This window comes from Choloepus didactylus, chromosome 13, assembly GCF_015220235.1.
Source record: "Choloepus didactylus isolate mChoDid1 chromosome 13, mChoDid1.pri, whole genome shotgun sequence".
Taxonomy (NCBI): Eukaryota; Metazoa; Chordata; class Mammalia; order Pilosa; family Megalonychidae; genus Choloepus; species Choloepus didactylus.
Window position 1 is genome coordinate 37,006,655 of NC_051319.1, and position 20,189 is coordinate 37,026,843.

General features: G+C 32.8%; 1 protein-coding gene and 1 pseudogene across 2 annotated transcripts in view; both read right to left on the reverse strand.

Annotated features, from left to right (window-relative positions):
* CHD1 (chromodomain helicase DNA binding protein 1) overlaps positions 1–20,189 on the reverse strand; it is an 80,306-nt gene that overhangs the window by 13,289 nt on the left and 46,828 nt on the right. The window contains exons 24-33 of one of the 2 annotated variants that reach the window (XM_037802157.1): positions 18,396–18,556; positions 17,024–17,065; positions 16,150–16,280; positions 15,345–15,483; positions 14,958–15,108; positions 13,823–13,945; positions 12,908–13,036; positions 12,213–12,473; positions 7,739–7,879; positions 3,946–4,124 (exon numbers count right to left, since the gene is read on the reverse strand). In XM_037802157.1, the coding sequence (XP_037658085.1) occupies positions 3,946–4,124; positions 7,739–7,879; positions 12,213–12,473; positions 12,908–13,036; positions 13,823–13,945; positions 14,958–15,108; positions 15,345–15,483; positions 16,150–16,280; positions 17,024–17,065; positions 18,396–18,556 (1,457 nt within the window). The remainder of the gene's footprint in view (positions 1–3,945; positions 4,125–7,738; positions 7,880–12,212; positions 12,474–12,907; positions 13,037–13,822; positions 13,946–14,957; positions 15,109–15,344; positions 15,484–16,149; positions 16,281–17,023; positions 17,066–18,395; positions 18,557–20,189) is intronic. The other variant, XM_037802158.1, reaches the window with a different exon arrangement.
* Positions 7,965–11,809, reverse strand: LOC119508524 (annotated as a pseudogene).

The window sequence follows — 20,189 nt, forward strand, 5'->3', positions numbered from 1 at the left end:
TGAATTTATTTCAAAATAAAATAAAATTAAGACACACACACACACACACACAAAAAGCAACTGCCATTTTGTAATTGTGATGGCACAGTCAAGAGAGTAATATGACCAGACACTATAAACTGGGGACAGTACAGTGTCTCTAGACCTATCTTTCCATTGCAAGACAGGCATTATTAGTAATTAGTCATAGTACTCTTCCAAAATAAATTCAGATACATCCTCTGAATCCTTTTTAACATAGCTTTCTCAGCAGCCACTGAGAAAATCAGTGACACCTGAATTCTACTTGTCATCACTGAAGTAATAGTAATATGGTTTCATGTATTTACACTTTATTCTCAAACTTTTTTAAAAAATTTTTTATTGTTAAACTATTTTTTTTTAATTTTGGTGAACTTCCCATTTTAACCATTACCAAACATAAAGTTCAGTGGTATTAATTACATTCTCAGTGTGGTGCTACCATAATCACCATCCACTACCAAAACGGCATCACTCCAAACAGAAACTCTGTACCAATTAGGCACTGATTCCCCCTTTTCCCTCCCCTGCTCCTGGTAATCTGTAATCTACTTTCTGTTGCTGTGAATTTGCATATTCTAGTGATTTCGTAAGTTATACATCTGTCCCTTTGTGTCTGTCTTATTTCACTCAAAATAATGTCTTCAAGGGTTATCCTTACTGTAGCATGCATCAGAATTTCATTTTTTGTGGCTCAATAATATTCCATTGTATGTATATTTCACATTTTGATACATAAATTGATAAAATTTCATCTGTTGATGGACATTTTGGTTGCTTCCAACTTTTGGCTATTGTGAATAATGCTACTACCAACATTGGTGTTCAAATGTCTATCAGAATACCTGCTTTTGGGAACAGACCTAGAAGCGAAATCGCCAGGTCATATGGTAATTCTGTTTAACTTTCTGAAGAACTGTTTCTTAAATGAAAAGACCAATTTAAAAAATTAAAATGACGCCTGTAATGTTCACTGGGTCCTATTACCATGCAAAACAGTTGAAGTAGCAGCAAAGATAAATAAGTGTCTTCTTGCTTTAATTTTGTTTTACTATATAGTAGCTAACAAAAGACAAAAAGAATCAGCATATCTTTCAATTGCCAGGAATCCTGTGTTGGGATAGTGGTCACCAGAAGAAACAAATATATAAGGTCCTTGTATGTTTTAAATTCTATAGTGTATATTACAGGTACGATCTTTACCTTGAAATGAAATTTAAAATAAAACTGAAAAGCCAACTAAATTGAGAAAATTAACTGAATGCTAACTAGCTGAAATCCAGGGGCTCAGAAAATTCATCTTGCCTTTAAATCTATCTAAACTATTTCTAACATGTCAGCATTCTACAGTTAACTCAGAAGAGTAAAAGGAAATCAATAAACTGCCCCTTTGTTCATAATTAAGTTCTTTTAAAAATACATTTTTTTTTTCTTAGAAAAATCTAACTATCATCACTTGCTCAACTTTCTGATCTTGAACAAAGCACCAGAGCTGGGACTGGCACTGACACATGCACAAAACTTAGTAAATACCTCCTTAAATTTTGCACAACAAATGCCTCCTTTGCCGTACCCTTGACCAGCTCTCCAAAGTTCTTAATCTGAATAAATTTTTTTCTTCTGTAAAATGGAAGTAATAGAAACTATTCAAACTTTCTAAAACTGTTGTTAAAAGGATGTTAGAATGAGGCATATGAAAATACTTGGGTATACAAATGAAATACAGATATACATTCTATAATTATGGTCATCACTTGATAAGTAATCTTTAAATAAAAACTAGTACTTCATTTAATTTGTTTTTAAGAAATATGGTCACTATATATAGAAACAAATGAATAAATAATGTAAGTAATTACAGTTACTGTAAAAACTCTGCTTAATGTCAATGACTCTATAATTATGGATCAGGTTCTATCTTCTTTCATTTTGCAGAATCATCACATGTAGCTATGTTCTCTCTTCCTCTTTAAGGGAATCTAGTATAATTAGAGTCAAGGCCAGCAGAAATGAGCACACCAAGGAATATGAATATGAAGTCAAAGTAGATGAAAACTAAACAGAGTAAAGATAAGTCTGCTAGCTACTGACCTCTCTTCTTCCAGAGTATTTTTTTTTCCTTAACAAATCGAATCTGAAATAATATCTATTTCTATTAGTTGCTATGTAGTTTCAGTAAAATGTTCCTTATTTCTAGTTTAGAAAGTAGATAGACACTTTGCCTCTTCACAAACACAAAAACGTAAATCCTAATTATAAGGTTTTTAAAAAACTAATATGTGACAATTTTTTCCCTCTGTATCAGTGGCCCTCCAAAAATAATAACCAAGTCTAGGCAAAAGGCATTATTTAAATAAGGAGTTGCAAGACATCTGAATTCCACAGCCCAGTAAAATGTAAAAGACAGACAGAATCCAAGCATTTTTACACTAAAATGTAGGTAAGAATTTTAATATAATCCTTAAAATTTAGGACATTCTCCACATTGTCCTTACTTTCTTAATTTTATTACAGACAAGCAACAATCCAGAATATGTTTGAGATCCACTGACAAAAATTTACCTTTGGATCTTGAATATAAAAAGATGGAAAGAATTAAGCTAGATTCTTATTTAGGCCTAATACATATGATTGAATTGTATTGCTGTGTTATGGTTCTGTACTTTGGGGATTATAAGAGAAGCATGGGATAATTTTGTTTTATGGTATTAAAGGAAAGCATGAAAGCTCCAGTATATTCCCCTCCATAAATAAAAGATTAAACCAGACTGAGAATGGTACTTTGGGATTATCGCCTCTCATTCCTCATAATCAAATTTATCATTAAATAAGTGAAAATATGTACTACCTTACAGTTTACAAAGGACTTGAAGGACAGATAACATAATTTTGCTGGTGAGAACACTGGGGCAGAGAGAGATTAGTAACTATTCAAGCTAAACAAGAAAGCCAAAAATGACCAAAAACTGAGCACATGTCCTGATGACAAATTCACTGATCATTCCATGGTATTATAAGCACACGATTTTAGGCCGTTACTTACTGTCCATGCATGGTTTGTTTCTCTAAATATGACAAGCCCGGTTTATATTTGTGTACAAAAGCCTAGTGATCTGATCAATTTAACCCCTCTCTCTCAAATGTATCTTGGTTGAGCTTAAGAATGAAGGAGAAAGGACAGGATTTTTCTTTTTCTTTTTTTTAACTATAATCATTATCAGTTCTCCAGAACTATTTTACTTCATTTGCTTTGCTGTATACCTGCCTTGCATGTAACGAAGAAGTCAGTAGACTAATAAACTCGTATCAATGATGGTACACGCCCATTTTCTTTTTGTTCTAATTTATCTAGTAAGTCTGGCCCAACACTGATCTGGTTCTGGGTAATCACTAAGTGAGCTAATCTGAAAAATAACATAGCAGCTCAGATTTATAATAAAAGATCAATTGTGTTGCTGTAGCTTCTGAAGAGGGAAAACAGAAGTCTGCACCTTACTTAAGGATATTAATTTTTACAAGGGTTTATACACATACACAGAAAATGAATTTACTAAATTCACGGAACAAATAAATATATTCTGGTGCACCAATTTCTAAAGATATTACTGAGAAACACTTGGTGAATGGCAATGACTTTTTAAAATAAAATATAATCCAAGTTTTAATGAAACAGCTTTCATAATTCTTATTTAAAGGTAGAAATGTCACCTGTGATTTATGATGACGTATAAATGAAGCAATCATTCATGAATAAAAAAGCTGTAAAGTTAAAGGGAAAAAATGAAAACAATCATCTTCAGATTACCTCTTGAAACAATTCTTTTTGTTACTTAAACTTCAGAAGAAGAAAATTAAACTGAAATACAAGGAACAACTAGTTACATCATTATAAATTTAACAGTTCCTAAAAAGTACATCACTTACTTTCTCCACTGCTTGATTTGTTCAGGATTCGTATACTCTTTCAGGCATTCTGTGATATGATCTCCGATTTTTATTAAACATTGTCTAGTATGCTCGAGTTGTTCTCTTTCTGAAAGGCCTTTCTCAGGCCTATCAAGCTGCTTCAAAGCTGCTTTGACAGGCCTCATTCTTTCTTTACACTTTAAAATGGGGAAATCAGAACATAAAATACACATATTAAAAACCTGAATTCAACAAATCTACCTCTTTCTATGGTATCTGCATGAGTAAATACAGAATTGTTTGATGCCAAACTAAGCATTAAATCTTTCCTCACAGTTTTTAAATACAAATTCTTTTCTCCATATTTTCTTCAGAAAAGCAAGGCTTTCCATTATTTAAATCAGTCTTTATGTTAACTTAAGTAAAAGCTTTAGATTTTATTTAGCTTCTGCAGAAATGGTTGTTTTTTAAACTGTAGCATATCACTGTAAGCAGTTTTAAACACAGAATATGAACTATAGTAAAATATTTCAGAATATAACATGTCCTGGTTTATGTTCACTACAATATAGAGTAAAATGCAAAATAAATAAAATTAAAATTTTAAAGTTAGGATCTTTATGTAATAAAATATACTGGCAAAGCAATCAAAATCCATATAGCTAGATGTATAAGTTATCTACTCTTCTAAACCTTTGGGACAAAGCAAAGTGGCTAATGATGACTTGCTATTATCATATTTTTGGGTTTGGGGGAATGAGGGATGGTTAATAAAGATCAAACCTTCCCTTGGCCTAAATATCGCTGGCATGTGAATGAAAGGATGATGTAACAAAAATTACATAACTCAGCTGAAGTACACTCATATAATAAAACTATGACCTTATACCAAAACTAGAATAAAGATGTTACTAAAAAGGCAAAACAAATTTAAATTTAATAATGTTTTTTTTTCCAGGCATGTAAGAATAGGTCAATACCAGACAATATATTACTTAGTTTAAAATCATTTACTTAAAAAAGAAACCCTTTTACCACTGCTCTGTGGGGCCATTATGACTACAAATTGTCTATATATATGTGGATTTGTTTCTGAGTGATATATTGTTTCATTTATCTATTTGTCCAAAGTAATTAGTTAGCTTTTCATCTTTTTTAGGAATAATTTAAATAACATTGTTCTTTACAGTTCATTCAGTCAGGCCTGATGTCTTTTTTTTAAAGAAGGGAAAACAATTTCCTTTCTAATTTTCTGCAATATTCATTTGTTCTGTTTCCTATTTCTTGCTCAATTTTGGTAGCTTACATTCTGCTAGAAAACGATTTATTCAACAGACGTAAGCTCAGCAGCTATCATATTCTACACATGGTTCTAGAACCAGTAAAGTGAGATGTCTTCATGTAACCTGCACTCTAGGAGAAGACGATAGCCAACAAATAAGAAACATATTTTATGTTCAATAGTGGTAACTGTGATGAAGAAAAATAAAGCAAGAAAGAGCAGGGGCTTTCTATTTTATCTAAGACTTTACAGAAGGATGATGTTAAAACAGATACCCAAAGAAAATGAGTAAGTTATTCCAAGCACAGGGAAGAGCAAGTGCAAATGTCCTGAACATGTTTGACATGTTTAAAGGGGGCCAGAGTGGCTGAAACCAAGTGAGTGACAGGAAATATGACAGGAGACGATGGGAGTAAAACAGATTCTATACTTTTTAGGCCACTGTTACGACTTTTATTCTGAATGAGATATAAAACCATTCAAGGGTTTTAAGCAGACAAGTGACAGGAGGGGACTTTATTCTCCACAGCACAGTAGAGGGTGGGATGGGAGGGTGGAAGAAGTGAGGACAGCTATGAGGCTATTGAAATAATCCAGGAAAGATGGCTGTGGCAGACAAAGAGAGGAATTAATAATGACTAAAATCTATGTTACAATCAAGGATGGAGGTTGGGTTTTGAGATATGATAACCAATACTGAAAGCACTTAGTAGATGCCAGAGGCTGTGTTTTGCTTTAAATGCACTTCATCTGATCCTGACAAAAGGCTTTGAAGTACTACTTAACCTATTTGACAGAAGAAATTGAAACTTAGTAGGAAGTGACAGGAATCACACCCAAGTCAAACTGACCTCAAACCCTATGATCTTTCTTAACTGCTAAATTACACTGCTATTTGGAAAGATAAATCAGTGAGACAGAAGGAAAATCAGGCGGTATCAAATAAAGCAAAGATGTCAAAGGAGAATGAAAACTAGACAATTTAATTATCAGAGATATTCCTAAATGAAATGAATTCCTTACATAGTGGTGAAATTCTAATCATTCATGTAAGCCCAGAAAGTCTGGCTCCAGAACCCATGTTTAAACTATCCCATAATTCCTCTCCATAATACAAAAGTGGTTTTTAAGATCAGTTTTAAAGGTTAACAGAGGGGAAATTCATGCACTGAGCACAGTAGGAAGTTTTCCATTTCAGCTGTTATATGAGCAAGTCAGAAGGCTTAGGAGGAAATGCAAGCAAAGTAAAGAGGCAAAAAGTGCAGACTGTCCTAACTCAGTAATGAAGCAGCTAGACCAGAGGAAGCAGGTCAAGAGTTCAATGTTTTCACTTAAAAAAAAGCAAGGCACACCATCATCTCTCTCACTTAAAACAGAGAGGGTAAACATCAACAGAAAATGGATAAAGATGCTGGATTAAGATCCAGGCCACAAGTAGAAAGGGAGCCTTAAAAAGGAGATAAGGTATCTTAGAAAGTGAATCTGGAAAAGAGATAAAAAGCTAGAGACAGATATATGCTTAATTAAATAAAATGGAAAACAGAAGCAGTAAAAGCTTATTTTGAATGTCCCTAATATTTCCAGAGAAACTGGAAGATGTCAATGGCCAAAAGTGACAAGGACAAGAAAATTGTGGGAGGAACTAAAAAGCATGAAAAATGTTTAAAGAAGCTGTCATGGAATCAGTAACAATAAATAAATGAATTCATCAATCAACAAGAAATTCTCTAGTTATGTGGAAAAGAGGAGGAAAAGAAGGACAAAAGGGAGAGCTGGATATCTAGAATGTGGATCAAACACAAACATAACTTTAGAAAGTGAAATGTTCCATCTTTTAACAAAAGCATTTGATAAGATACCATTTATTGAACTGACCTAGGATTACAACTAAGTCTAACAAGTGACTATAGTGTTTTAATTGCCTTAACTAGTGTAAAAGATTCAAACTCTAAGAAATCCCAAGAGGAAATATTCCTACATGAATATGTATTTTATATATTTGTGTATACTATAATGGCATATAAATATGATGCATTTACTATCAGATTACCAACTTTCCCTTCAGTTGCTACTTGTAATTATTTGTTTCCTAGTTCAAGGTCCAAAAAAAGTTCTTACCAATCTCATTTCACTTTTTGTTTTTATTGTATTTTATAAAATTACTGGTCTGTGAAAGACTGGGGGCCGGGTATGCGTGGGAGAACCTAGGCCATTACCATAGATAAGAGGCACTACATTATAGATAATAGGTTCAGGAATTGAACAGTTTAAGATCCTAAAGCTGGAGAAAATAAGTTCACTTTAAGTATTCTCTAAACCTCTCTTTAAAGTCTTTAATTTATTAAGAAGTGTTTTTTAAAGTTTATTTCAAATTTAAGACTTTTCAAAATTTAAATCTATTACTTTTATCAGTCTGAACTGCAGTATTCCAAATTCAAATGCATTTCTAAATTACAAGCCCCAAAAGACTGTAACTTAAACAAAATGATACATGAATTAATACTAATAATCAGAAAATCTACCACTTACAATGCTGAATGTCTTCTGATCTAGTTCTTCAGATTCTTCAGATATGGGAACTGGTTCACCGCTTGCAGTGATATGAACTGGAGCATCTGACACTGAAGATTTTTTGGATCTTTCCTTGCTATCAGATTTGGATTCACTCAACTGAAAAAAAAAAAAAAAAAGAAAAAAAAAAGAAAAGAAAAGATAACAAAAACAAAAAACCCAATGACAAAAGTAAAATGAGCAACACTTCCAGAAAATAATTACTGTCTCATTTTAGTCTCAATGCTTATTTTCACTTAATATGCTTATCTATTTATTGTTTTCCCAATTTGGGGAAACTAAAAAATAAAGCTACTCTGTAGTTACCCTCTAGATAAGGCATTAGAGACAGTGTTCAAACCTATTTCTCTACTAGACACCCTCATATACTGTTTTCTCTATTTTTTTAATTTTATAAGCAGCAATATCAGGTTTGTCATTTTAATGTAAATACAATTATTAATCTGTCATATTACAATATTTAGGTTTTTCGTCTTACATCCTTTAAGATACACCAACACACAAATACAATAACTATCAACAATGAGGGAAGAGAAAAAGGATGGTATCCAACAAAACTTCCATATTTCAGCAAAACTTCATTCTTTTAACAGTGTAAAGAAATGTCATGACATGAGCTTGCAATTAACTATAGGCATTTTCTTTGGTGCTCATGATGCGGTACTGGTAACAGTGAACAGCAGAAAAACAGGGGCCACCAAATAACCAAATTATGGAGTCACAGGCCTGCTTCTTCCCACAGGAGCACACTAAGCATTGATAGCAGTGATCTTCTTACTCACACTTGGAGGACAGCAACATTTCGCTACGTAACTGTATTCATCTGCTGATGCTTGGCTGTGTTGAATGTACTGTTTGTGTATCAGAACTTTAATACACTTCTTAACTTGGTTTAAACCTAGCTCTTGACTGGCAAATCACCTCTTAAATAAGGGCATTACACCAAAGCACTTTTTGTGCTTTGATGATATGAACTATAGCAGCTTGGAGTTACTTTGCAGTCCTCATCTACAGCACTTCTAGTCTGCTCCACTTCCTGTGGCATGTCATTCTGCATTGATGCTGTAATTTTAAATTTTGTTCTTTTATGGATGAAGTCCATATTTAATGAAAATTAAGATTCTGTATCTATGTCTTCTTTTCTGAATCATGGTTAATCATTTTTACATCAAGTAACGATTTGTTTTTGTCAGTTCCTTTTCATTCATCTGGATGCTGTCTTGAAGCTCTTTATAGCTGACAGTTCCACTGTTGTTAAAGGCAAGAAGAGATGCCATTTTTATGCTGTGACCATGGCTATATATGGTTTGTTTGCCCAAATAGTATAATTTTACTTCATTGTACTAAGATAATGTAACCATTTAAGTTCCCTTCCACTGAAATGCTGGCTAAAAAATAATTCAAACATTTGTCCACTTGCGTAAGAGGCCTACACCAGCCTGTAGAACGTATATTTGAAAACTAATTCCCAAATTTATTATTGTGCCTTGGTTTTTGATAAAACTGTTAAAATTACTGTTGCGATCAACACTGACACTCATATCTGTATACATCTGATGCAGCTTGCTAGTAAACTCATGACTATAAGCTTGCTTTTATTTACTGATCATAGCTTCTTTACTTCTTCATAATCCATTCATCGATAACCCATGAATTAAACTTTTTGTGATGGTTTGGAAGCTGTATGGACCCCAGAAAAATCATGTTCTTAAAGCTAATCTATTCCTGTGGCTGTAAACCTACTGTACGTGGGACCTTTTGATTAGGTTATTTCAGTGCCCCAGGTGGGTCTTAATCTTCTTACTGGAGTCCTCTGTAAGAGAAAAAATTCAGAGAAGCTGACAGAAAAAAGCCACAGAAGCTGAAAGAGACAGAAGACAGAGAAACGACAGAGAAGCTGAGAGAGAGAGACCCATGGACATAAGAAGCTCAAAAGCAACAAAGCCTGAAAAGAGAAGAGAGAGACCAGCAAACGCCATCATGTGCCTTCCCATGTGACAGAGGAGTCCCGGAGCCAGTCTTTCTTCAGACAGGTATTGTCCTGTTGGTGTCCTGATTTAGACGTTTTCACAGTGTCAGAACTGTAAACTTGTAAGTTAATAAATCACCATTGTAAAAGCCAACCCATTTCTGGTATATTGCATTTTGGCTACTGTAGCAAATTAAAACACATTTTGCCAGCATTCTTGAATAGAACTTTTGAAAAAGTCCTTATCATCAAATAATACACTTGAAAACAGTAACGAAGCTCATGAGTTTTGTCTTCTACTTCATCGTCAGTCATCTTTTGTTGATTTCCTTAGTAAGTTCTCACAGCACTTAGCAAGCAGTTCAGGGGCTTTGCAAACAGACTTGTATTCTCTGTAATTTACTACTAACCTAAGGGCCCTCTTCAATGCACTCATAAAGTGCTGATCACCATTCAAAATAGTGTTGGTAAGTTGAACAAATTTACCATGTACTTCCAAAACTGACTCAATAGTGTTGGCATGTTTTCCTGAGTAAGATTACTGGTTGCTCTATGGCCCTCATATGGATATGATTTTGCAGCTACTGAATCATTTGAGGTAAACTAATGGACACAATGTGAAGTAAGACATATATATCTGCTATGTCATTTTTTTCTCATGCCAAATGATTATTATGACATTCTCTGTGTAAGAATTATCAGCAGTCTGCTACCATTCTTTGCTGACATTCATAAATCACTTTAGTATATGAACTTGAGATATATTTTCAACATCTAATTTCATCAACTTTTAACCTACCTAGAACTTTTTCCATATACTGTGAGCAGTTTGATTCTTGTAATACATTTAAGGCCTCTTGTTTGTAATACTCTTTCAGTTGGAAAGGGAAACTCAAGGATTTCCTGAGAAAAATTTAAGGGGGATTTTTTCTTATACTGTTCAACATCAACAAAGGAATTAATAACCCCATGGATTATTACTTTCTGGTTTGGGTCTTCTCCACCACAATCATTTTTGATTTTTCAGAGCAACATTTGAATAAGGGTGGGCTGAAGTGGTTCAACCATCAATTTCCTCCACATATCCAATGCTAATTCTCCTATTTCCATAAGTTGTTCATTCTTATCTATACCACTACAGCCATACTGAAGGTCAGTTTCCGCCAATTTATTCTCTTTAATAAACAGTATGTTGAGATACATATATAAGCAGTCCGTGTATTCTGCGTCTTTGCTATATTCTTCCCAATATCTAAATAAATAAGTTCTTGCTCTTTCAGCCCCCAGAACTCCCCTGTACAAATGCCATATGTGATTTTCCAAAAAAAAAAAAAATTTAGTTTCTGTATAAAGTCGTTCTCCAAGGGGTCAGGATAGGCCACACATAAAGCATAGATAGCTGAGAAGTGATCACTCCATACTACTCTTTCAACGTATTCCAATATGACAACAACTCTGATTGTTATACAAGTTTGTTCTACATCTTCTTGACCAAAAGGGGAATGTGAAATGAAATGAAATAAATTTTAGTGGCTGAGAGATTCCAAAAGGAGCCGAAAGGTCACACTGGTGGGCACTCTTATGCACAATATAGATAACCCTTTTTAGGTTCTAATGACTTGGAATAGCTAGCAGTAAATACCTGAAACTATCAAACTACAACCCAGAACCCCTGAACCTTGAAGACAATTGTGTAACGATGTAGCTTATGAGGGGTGACAACGTGATTGTCACTTTGTCCAGTGTATGGATGGATGAGTAGAAAAACGGGCAAAAACAAACAAAAAAACAAAAAAAAAAACACCCAGTGTTCTTTTTTACTATAATTGTTCTTTTTCACTTTAATTTTTATTCTTATTACTTTTGTATGTGTGGTAATGAAAATGTTCAAAAATTAATTTTGGTGATGAATGCATAACTATATAATGGTACTATGAACTGACTGTATACTTTGTATGACTGCATGGTATGTGAATATGTCTCAATAAAATTCAATTATTAAAAAAAAAGTTTGTTTCATGTTCATTGAAATCTGCTCTTGGTTTCAAAGACTTGGTGTAAGTTTAGTGTTGAAATCTCTTCATCTCAGTGCATGGTATCAATATACTATCCTACAGTTGCTGAAGCCAAAAATCCAGGAGTCACTCCTCTCCCAATGCACTCTCATCCAAACCATGACAAATTCAATAAATAACCTGTAACTCCAAAATACATCTCAAACCTTTTTTGCTTCTAGTACTCCACAACCACTCCTATACTCATATCTGCCACAGCCCTCTCACTGGTCTCCCTGCTCTTCTCTTATCCAATCTCCCCCTAAGGACAGAATGATCTTTCTAAAAATGTCCCATGTATACTTTTAAAGAACTCAATTACTGAGGCCAATTTGGTCTCATCTGCAATTTATTCTAAAATATAAATATGATTTTCCACTTTCTAAATTTTACATTATGATTTGCATACCTTTTCTTCCTTTATGTCTTTTTCTTTCTGTATAGCTTCTTTTACTTTTTCTCTTTTTTCTTTAAAGTCTTTTTCCTTTATATCTTTCTTAGCCTCTTTTTCTTTAAGCTCCCTTTTATGTTCTCTTTTATTTTCCTTTTCTTTTGCTTCCCTTTTTTCTTCTGGTTCCTTCTTTATACAAACATCTGGCTCAGGCTTTTCTTCACTGTCTCTTTCTGTTTTAAATTTTTTATTTGGATTTTTCACAGAAGTGATCTCATCCTAGAAAGTGCAAGTATGGCCAATGTATTACTAACCAAATCTTGACGTAGACTAATTTCTTTTCTTTGCATGACTACAGATTGCATTTATGTGGATTCTGAAAGAAATAACCCAGAATCCCATTAATGATACATGCAATCCTTACCTTCCTATAAACACAGGTAAGCCAGTTCCATTCAAATATCAAAATAAAATTAAAGGGGACAGAAGTTCATTCAATTTGAAAAGGAAAGACCTTTGCTCTAAACCTCTAGTGATATACATAATACTTCTATTGGATGGGTAGAATTCCATTCTACAAATGAAACAAACTATGTAATGAACCATTAAGAAATAACAGCAGTACCTAAAATTAAAACTTCAGGCCTTATTTCAAATTTTAAAGTTATAACTAAAACATGGCCTTCCACAAAGAAAAGATGGTTTATTCTTACCTTTTCATCATCTTCGTCAGATTTTTCAGAGGGCAGGGGAGAAGAATCACTCTTGATTTCCTCTTTCACTTTCATAGACTTCATTGCTTTATTCTTCTTAGCTCTTGCTTTCCTCCTCTTTGAACTTCCCTAAAAACAATTACTCTTATTTTAGCCATCTCTCTATATACTCTATTTTTAAAAAACCCTTTTAAACATTAAACCTAAAAAGCTTGACAAACATGTATTTCTACAAAATTCTGTTGGTAATAAGCTGCAGCAACCTTAGAAAGTCAACATAAATTATGTTACCAAATGAATCAGATAAAATGTTAATGTGAATAAATACTAACCAACTACAATTAATTACTCCTTTAAAAAAGAGGATTAAAAAGAAGTAGAAATGTATTTTTTTACCCTCTTAGAATTAATACCACCTTCAGCTTAATACAATGCAACCAGAGACAGCATTAGAGATGATTTTTAATGGTCCATAGTTCCTAACATTGTGGTCACAGACAAACTTTTAAAAGCTGCTTTAGTTTCCAGCCTCCCTCTTAGTGTCCTTTTCCTACTTTATGGAGCCCCCTCATTAAGTTCAGTGACTTTCAATGCTGATTCTTAAGTTCTCCAATGCCTCCAAATGAAACAATAATGTAGGCTTGATCCCTCAAAAAGTATTCCATACTCTAAACATCAAGTTTCTCCCCCATGATCTCTCCAAATACTAGAAAAAACAGGATCTCACTTCTGAAAGATATGACTTGCCAGTTTAAACATGTAGATAATTTAAGGTAAAATACTACCACACTCAAAACTGCTAAATTATGGAAAAATATACTTATAAGCTCATATTAACTACACATGTCTAAGGTGGTCAATATATTAATCCTTCTGAAGAGTAAACTGCTTTTAAGCATCCAAACTTTAACTTACTGCACCAGAAAGTCTCTGAGCTTCTTTTCTTGCGAGATCTTTACTAAGTAATTTGATGAGGTAGTCTGCACGTGTCTGCAACTGTTTTGCTTGTGGTTTTTTATCAGGATCATCTGGGAGAATCTGACAAGCAATTAATTTTTTCAGGTTGTCTTTAAATAACATGAAAAATTTATTGGTTAAAAAAAACTGAACCAATTTTTGAAATACATGAAACATGACAAAGTCACAATTCTTAAAATTTGTAGACATAAACAACTCAGAACACAAAAAACATTTCTTTTCCTATGCCACAGCCTAAGATTTAATTTTCCTGGGAATGAATTCTAAATAAATATGCCATAAAAAATTCCTTCATGTTACTCCCTTATCAAACGAGACTAGAAAAGTGTGAGGCTACAAATTTCTTTCAAATATGCAAATGTTAACATCCATCATTATTTAAGTGTTACAGTATTCTTAGATTCCTTACCTCTCTCAACAGCAGTGTAGTTAAGTATGTACCCCAAAATTCCCTAGAATACAAAGTGTCATCTCTCTACAGGATGACCCAAAGCACGCATTGTGAGGCAACTTTTACAGTGGGAATCTAGACCTGTTTAAGTTTTGCGTCATAGTAGCAAATGACAAAGCACCAATATCAAGGGTTCCCATTTGTCAGTAAATGGGTAAAACTACAAAAAGGTAACTAAACTGGTAAGAATAAAGAAATGCTTCCAGTATATTTCATTTTAAGCAAAGAAATGGTATTAACTAGAATGGTAGCATATACCACCAAAAAATTCTAAACACTGGCACTAAGAAAAATTTATAAAAGATTTAAGAATCGTTTTTTACATTTACGTGAAATGTAAAAACGATGGAATAAAGTATTTACTTTTAATCTAATAATCTGAAGAAACAGTACACCTATATCTTAACAATAAGAATATAATTTCAGTAGTTAGGTAATTCTCAGAGATCATTTAAATTCAATCCCTCTATAAAACTAGCTTCTAAAGCAGCCAAGATCACAGATAGCTAGATCCTTGGTTTCCTGACCTCTAGTTGAGTTTCAAACATAATTTAAAAGTAAAATTTAGAATACATTAAACTCAGCATTAATGGTCAACAGAATCAAGAAATATGTAAGTACCTTGTGTGTTAAACTGAGGTCAGGATCCATTTTAATCATTTCCCAGCTTCCATATCCATATTCGTAGATGCCAATTAACAAATTAGAATCATCTTCTTTTCCCCAGTCTATATCAAAATGAGCCGCCTTGGTGTGGCATGGGATAGTATACCTAGCATTAAAGTTAATAACTGCTGTCAAGTTAAGTTTATAATTTTATTCATAAATTAATATTGAAAAGCATATTTTAGTTGTCAGAACTCCAAAATGCTATGCTTTATTTTATTTTTAAAAACTGTTGCTTCAAAACTAGCCAATCAGACCATAGGAAATGTTTTTTTAACATACATTCATATTTATAAATTATTTAACAACAAATTTTTACAGTGGAGAAATAAAATAACTCACTGTTTTCTTTCCTCTGGATCTGAAGGAATGGATTTGTGCAAAGGTATTAATTCTTCTTCATGGGCAATAACTAGTTTGGCATTCACCTGTACTCCTGATATTCGGAATGTTGGACCCTTCACTTTTCCAAGCCTGCCACCTTAAAATTTTAAAGAAGAGTATAAAAAAAGTATCAAGTATTTAATTTTACAAAGCAACATATCATATTATTTATATTAACAAGTATTACCTACATTACTTATATGTATTTTTTGGGGTGCGGAGACTTACTGGCAATTCTTAAATTTAAATTTCACAAAATGTTCCAATATACACCAGTGATTTTAATAACCTAGTAGACCTGGATTCAAAAAAGTTCATGTAATTAAATGTTTTACCAATTACAGAGGATAGATCAATTTATTCATACCATCAGCCTCTAAATAAGAGTTCTACTATTATTTTTCCAGTGTACTTGATTACTCCAATCTGAATATTTTATTCAGGTAGATGAACTGCAACACAGGCATAATGAAACAACTATGTCACAAATGAGTACCACATGCGTATATTTACATTATCTTCTCCCAGTTATCAATACTGAAAATAACTAACAGTAATTCCTGATGTTTTCTTCCAGTCAACATACACCTGCAACTCTTAGTTTAAAGGAAGGATTCTATCATCTTCAATAGTACAGTTCTGTTCTGTCTCCTATTGTATAAGAATGGCCTTGCTTTGTTTTGTAATGCATCTTCTGAGACAGATATATAGGTTTTGAAATTTGTATTTAACTCGCTTTAAATCACTCTCATTTTAATGTTACCTGTTCGTTCTGTTCCTGAAGAACTATCCTTTAAAGCTTTAATACAACCATTATGTACCAATTCTCCTAGTCGTCTGAGGTCTGTCTCTGATTTATCAACTAATTCAGCATCTCGAGCAATTGCATCCAATCTGTAATAAAACAATTTTCAAGTAAATAGGCATAATCAAGGTGTGCAATTTAAGACAAACTAAGCTTCACTCTATTTCAAGCTTAGATATTCCATTGCATGTCTGACAAACTTTGGTTCATATAACTGGCATGAAATATTTAAAAAACAAAAACCAAAATTAAACTAATTTGAGTCTTTGTTGCGCTACATTCAGATAGTGGTTTGGCTGCAACAAAAGAAAGTATCACCAACCATTATTGGGATTAACAGATAACTTCAAAAAAATTGTCGTGACACTTTGAAATTTATCTCAATTAAAATAAAAAGTGGCTGAAATTAGGGAAAATTAAGGAAATTTCTCTAATTAGGGAAAACAACTTGTCTTGAAGTCAGAGACTAGGGTTTTTAGTAATTCAGCTTCTCTAAGGATGAATCTACTTATGCTGTTTTACAAGTTTGGGATGAATGAGATAAAAGCATGTGAACTTGCCTTACAGTTATAAAAATACAAAATAAATGTATTTTATAGACAACCTTATTTATACACAATAAGAAAATTTTAGAGACTAGAAAGAATTCAGGATAGTACAAAATACTTTTAGATATCAATTTGAAGTTGACTTTGTACAGATCAACTTTGTAAATGTTTGTTAAAAGCAAATTTAACAAAGTAGCTAACCAGAATGTTAGCATGAAGAAATAAAGCTGACAGCACGTAACTAACACATTCATATAATTATAGGAAATGATAAATGCATTCACCTTTCGAGAGGGCCACCAAATTTCTTGTAACTCTTGATAAACCTAATAGAAAATAATTGTTTGGTTTAAATGTGGGCTTCACTTATCCATTAATATAAATATATGTATATATACCCCCCACCCTATATATATATATTTATAATGTATATAGAATACTCGTTAGAGCAAAAATTAATTCAAGGTATTGTTACTAACAAAAATGAACTCTGCTAAAAACAAAAATATTAAAACATTAAGATGTACCAAATAACACAAAGACATATTTTAACACCCAGCATGATGTTTAGAATGAATATAAATAAAACAATGGAAGCTAAATTTTATTTCAGAAATTACTTTATTATTTTCACAAGACAAAAAATGGTTCAAAGCTACCACAGGAAGTGTCTTCTGAGCAACCTGTCAATCATATTAAACCTCCTCACATTCCAAGTGTAGAGAACAGCTTTAATTGAGATGTATGATGTTATACCAAACGTGGAAAATAAAAATGTTACTTAAGAACAAAGCTACCCAAGTGGTTGACGGATGAGGAAAAATATCCAGGGAAAGAAGAAGTTGAAATGCCTCTTCAACTAAAGACAAGAGAGTCCAGCAACTCAGGTGGTCATAAAAGTACCCTTAATAAAAGCTAACAATATTTAATTTTCTGGTAGAAAGAATGAGGAAGAACTTTATCAGTCAGGTCTATGATTTAAAAGAAAAGAGTTACAATGGCTTGAAAGAAACAACAAACTCTAGGAAAAAAAAATGAACCTTTTCACAAATTTCACATGAAAAAATATTATCTAAACAAAAAGTAAGTAGTTATCCCATTCCCTTTAAAGAAATGCATATATACAAACAAACATATTTTGAAAGGATATTACAATTTATCCTGCATGGCTAATCTTACCTAATCCCTATTTGGGCATATCTGAAATGCTTTTAACATGGTTACTTTTAAAAAGCAAATCACCTTGATGTTAAGAAACTAGGAAAATACAGATCTAAATTATTCCCACATAAAAACAGGATGTTTGGGAATCATAAAGGTAGTGGTACGAAGTTTTCAATACATAAATTTAAAGTATCAAAATATAATTTCACTATTCAAAAGGGCAACTACTCTGAGCCACATTAAATAAAAAAAATTTAGCTGTCTAAATAATTTAACAACAAATAAATAACATGCAAAGATTAGAAGGAAACTCATTTTTTCAGGGTTATAACAGACATCCAAAAGTACAACCACCCAATTCCCACTCAAATATCATCTATTTGCCTTCTCTAAAACTTTCACCTTGAGCTTTGAAAACAAAGGGAATTTTACATTTTAGTTTCACCCTCTAATAAAAGCAACTTGAAGCAAAATGGTCTTATGTCATCTTACCGCCTAATTTCTGCATCACTAAATCCTTTAATATTCTCTCGCGGGATAGTGCGTGGTCTTCCACGTTTCTTTGGCCTTTTCCTTTCTGAGATCGAATCACTATCAGATCCAGAATATCTTCTACTTCTACTGCGCCTCCCTTCACTTCCATTGAAACTAATCTGGAATTGTAAAAACAACAAAAAAAATTTTTTTCTTAACCCAAGCTTTGGGTAAAGAAAGGATTTCCAACATAGGAGCAAAGGAAGGTCTACAAAACAAAAGACTGACAGAATTAACAGATTAAAATGTTATTCTCCTATATATCAAAAATAGTCAAGAAACAAACAGAAAAATATAACATGTTAATCACAAAGGGTTATTAATAGCCTTAATACTTAAAATACTTTTACTAATCAGAAAGAAAATAATATATTTTTATAAAAACATGAGAAAAGTTATTAATGAGCAATTAACCAAATGATGTATACTGATAATTAAAATCATACAGTCTCACTGGTAGTTTTCTAAAATACAAATTAAAGTAATAATACTCCATTCCTTTGAATTGTTAAATTGGCTAAAATGAAGCAGAAATAGCCAATATTGGTAACAGTACAGAAAAATGAACAATCATATACCTATGGACCGTATGCAAATTGGGGCAGCGCAATTTGTCAATATATAATCAAAAAACTTAAAACTGATCATTCTTCCGACCAAGTAACAACACTTCTAGGCATTTTTTCTATGGATATCAGAAATGTGAAAGAATACTTTGATTTACCAATGAAGTAATTTACATCATAAGTAAAGAAGAAAAAGGGAATCTAATGTCCCTCAAAAAGCAATTGGATAAATAATCTATAAAATGGACCATTGATAAGCCATTAAATCATAGGTAACACTCATGATATATTATAAAAGGGAAAAAAATAAGTTATAAAACAATGATTCCAATTTAATAAATGGTATACATTTAAAGGATTCGAATCATATATACCCTAATAATATCATTACTAGCTGTATAGATGTATTGAGTGAATAGATCAAGTCATTCTTTTCTGATCTACTTCTAAATATCCACTTATCGATATTCACAAGAAAATACCAGTTGAGCCTACATAAAAGTCCATTTGCAACATCTATTAGCTGTCTATCAGATACATCAAAAACATATTTTCTATAGGTCTTTTGAATTCTTCCAAAGTCTCAATGCATGGCTCTGAACCCCTAGTAAGATGACAGCTAAGTGAAGTCAAGGATGGTATACAGTTCTTACTATTTCTAACCACCTCGCATTTCTTCCTAAAATCTATTATAATGCTATGCTTTCCATGTATGATAAAAGAAAACCATTTTTGGATTTGTAGAAATAAACACAAATAAAAAACTACTTATTTAGTCACTCTCTGGTTAAAAATAGAAAGCTGGTAGGGGCATTGCTCTTACCCTAACAAGAAATAGCTGGATAATCTATGAAATCATAACTTTTCTTACATGCACCAGAAAGCTGAAATTACAGGGCAACCAAGTAGTCTAAAAGAAAAGAAAGGAGTCTGCAAGTAGAGATGGGCTCAAACATTGTGTCACTTGTGCTGAGCATGAGTGGTAGATGTTAAGTGCTGTATCACCAAGTAAGTAAGAGGAATTCAATTAAAATTGCTAAAGGCTGAATGTAGGCTAACTAATGTTAAAGAGTATAGGAACCCTGAGAGCCAAAGACACCAGGGAATTCTTACACCCATTCAGGTGCAAACCTCCACCAGGTGCTCATGAGAATGACTGGTAGCAGGGTGGAAGACGAGGAAACTT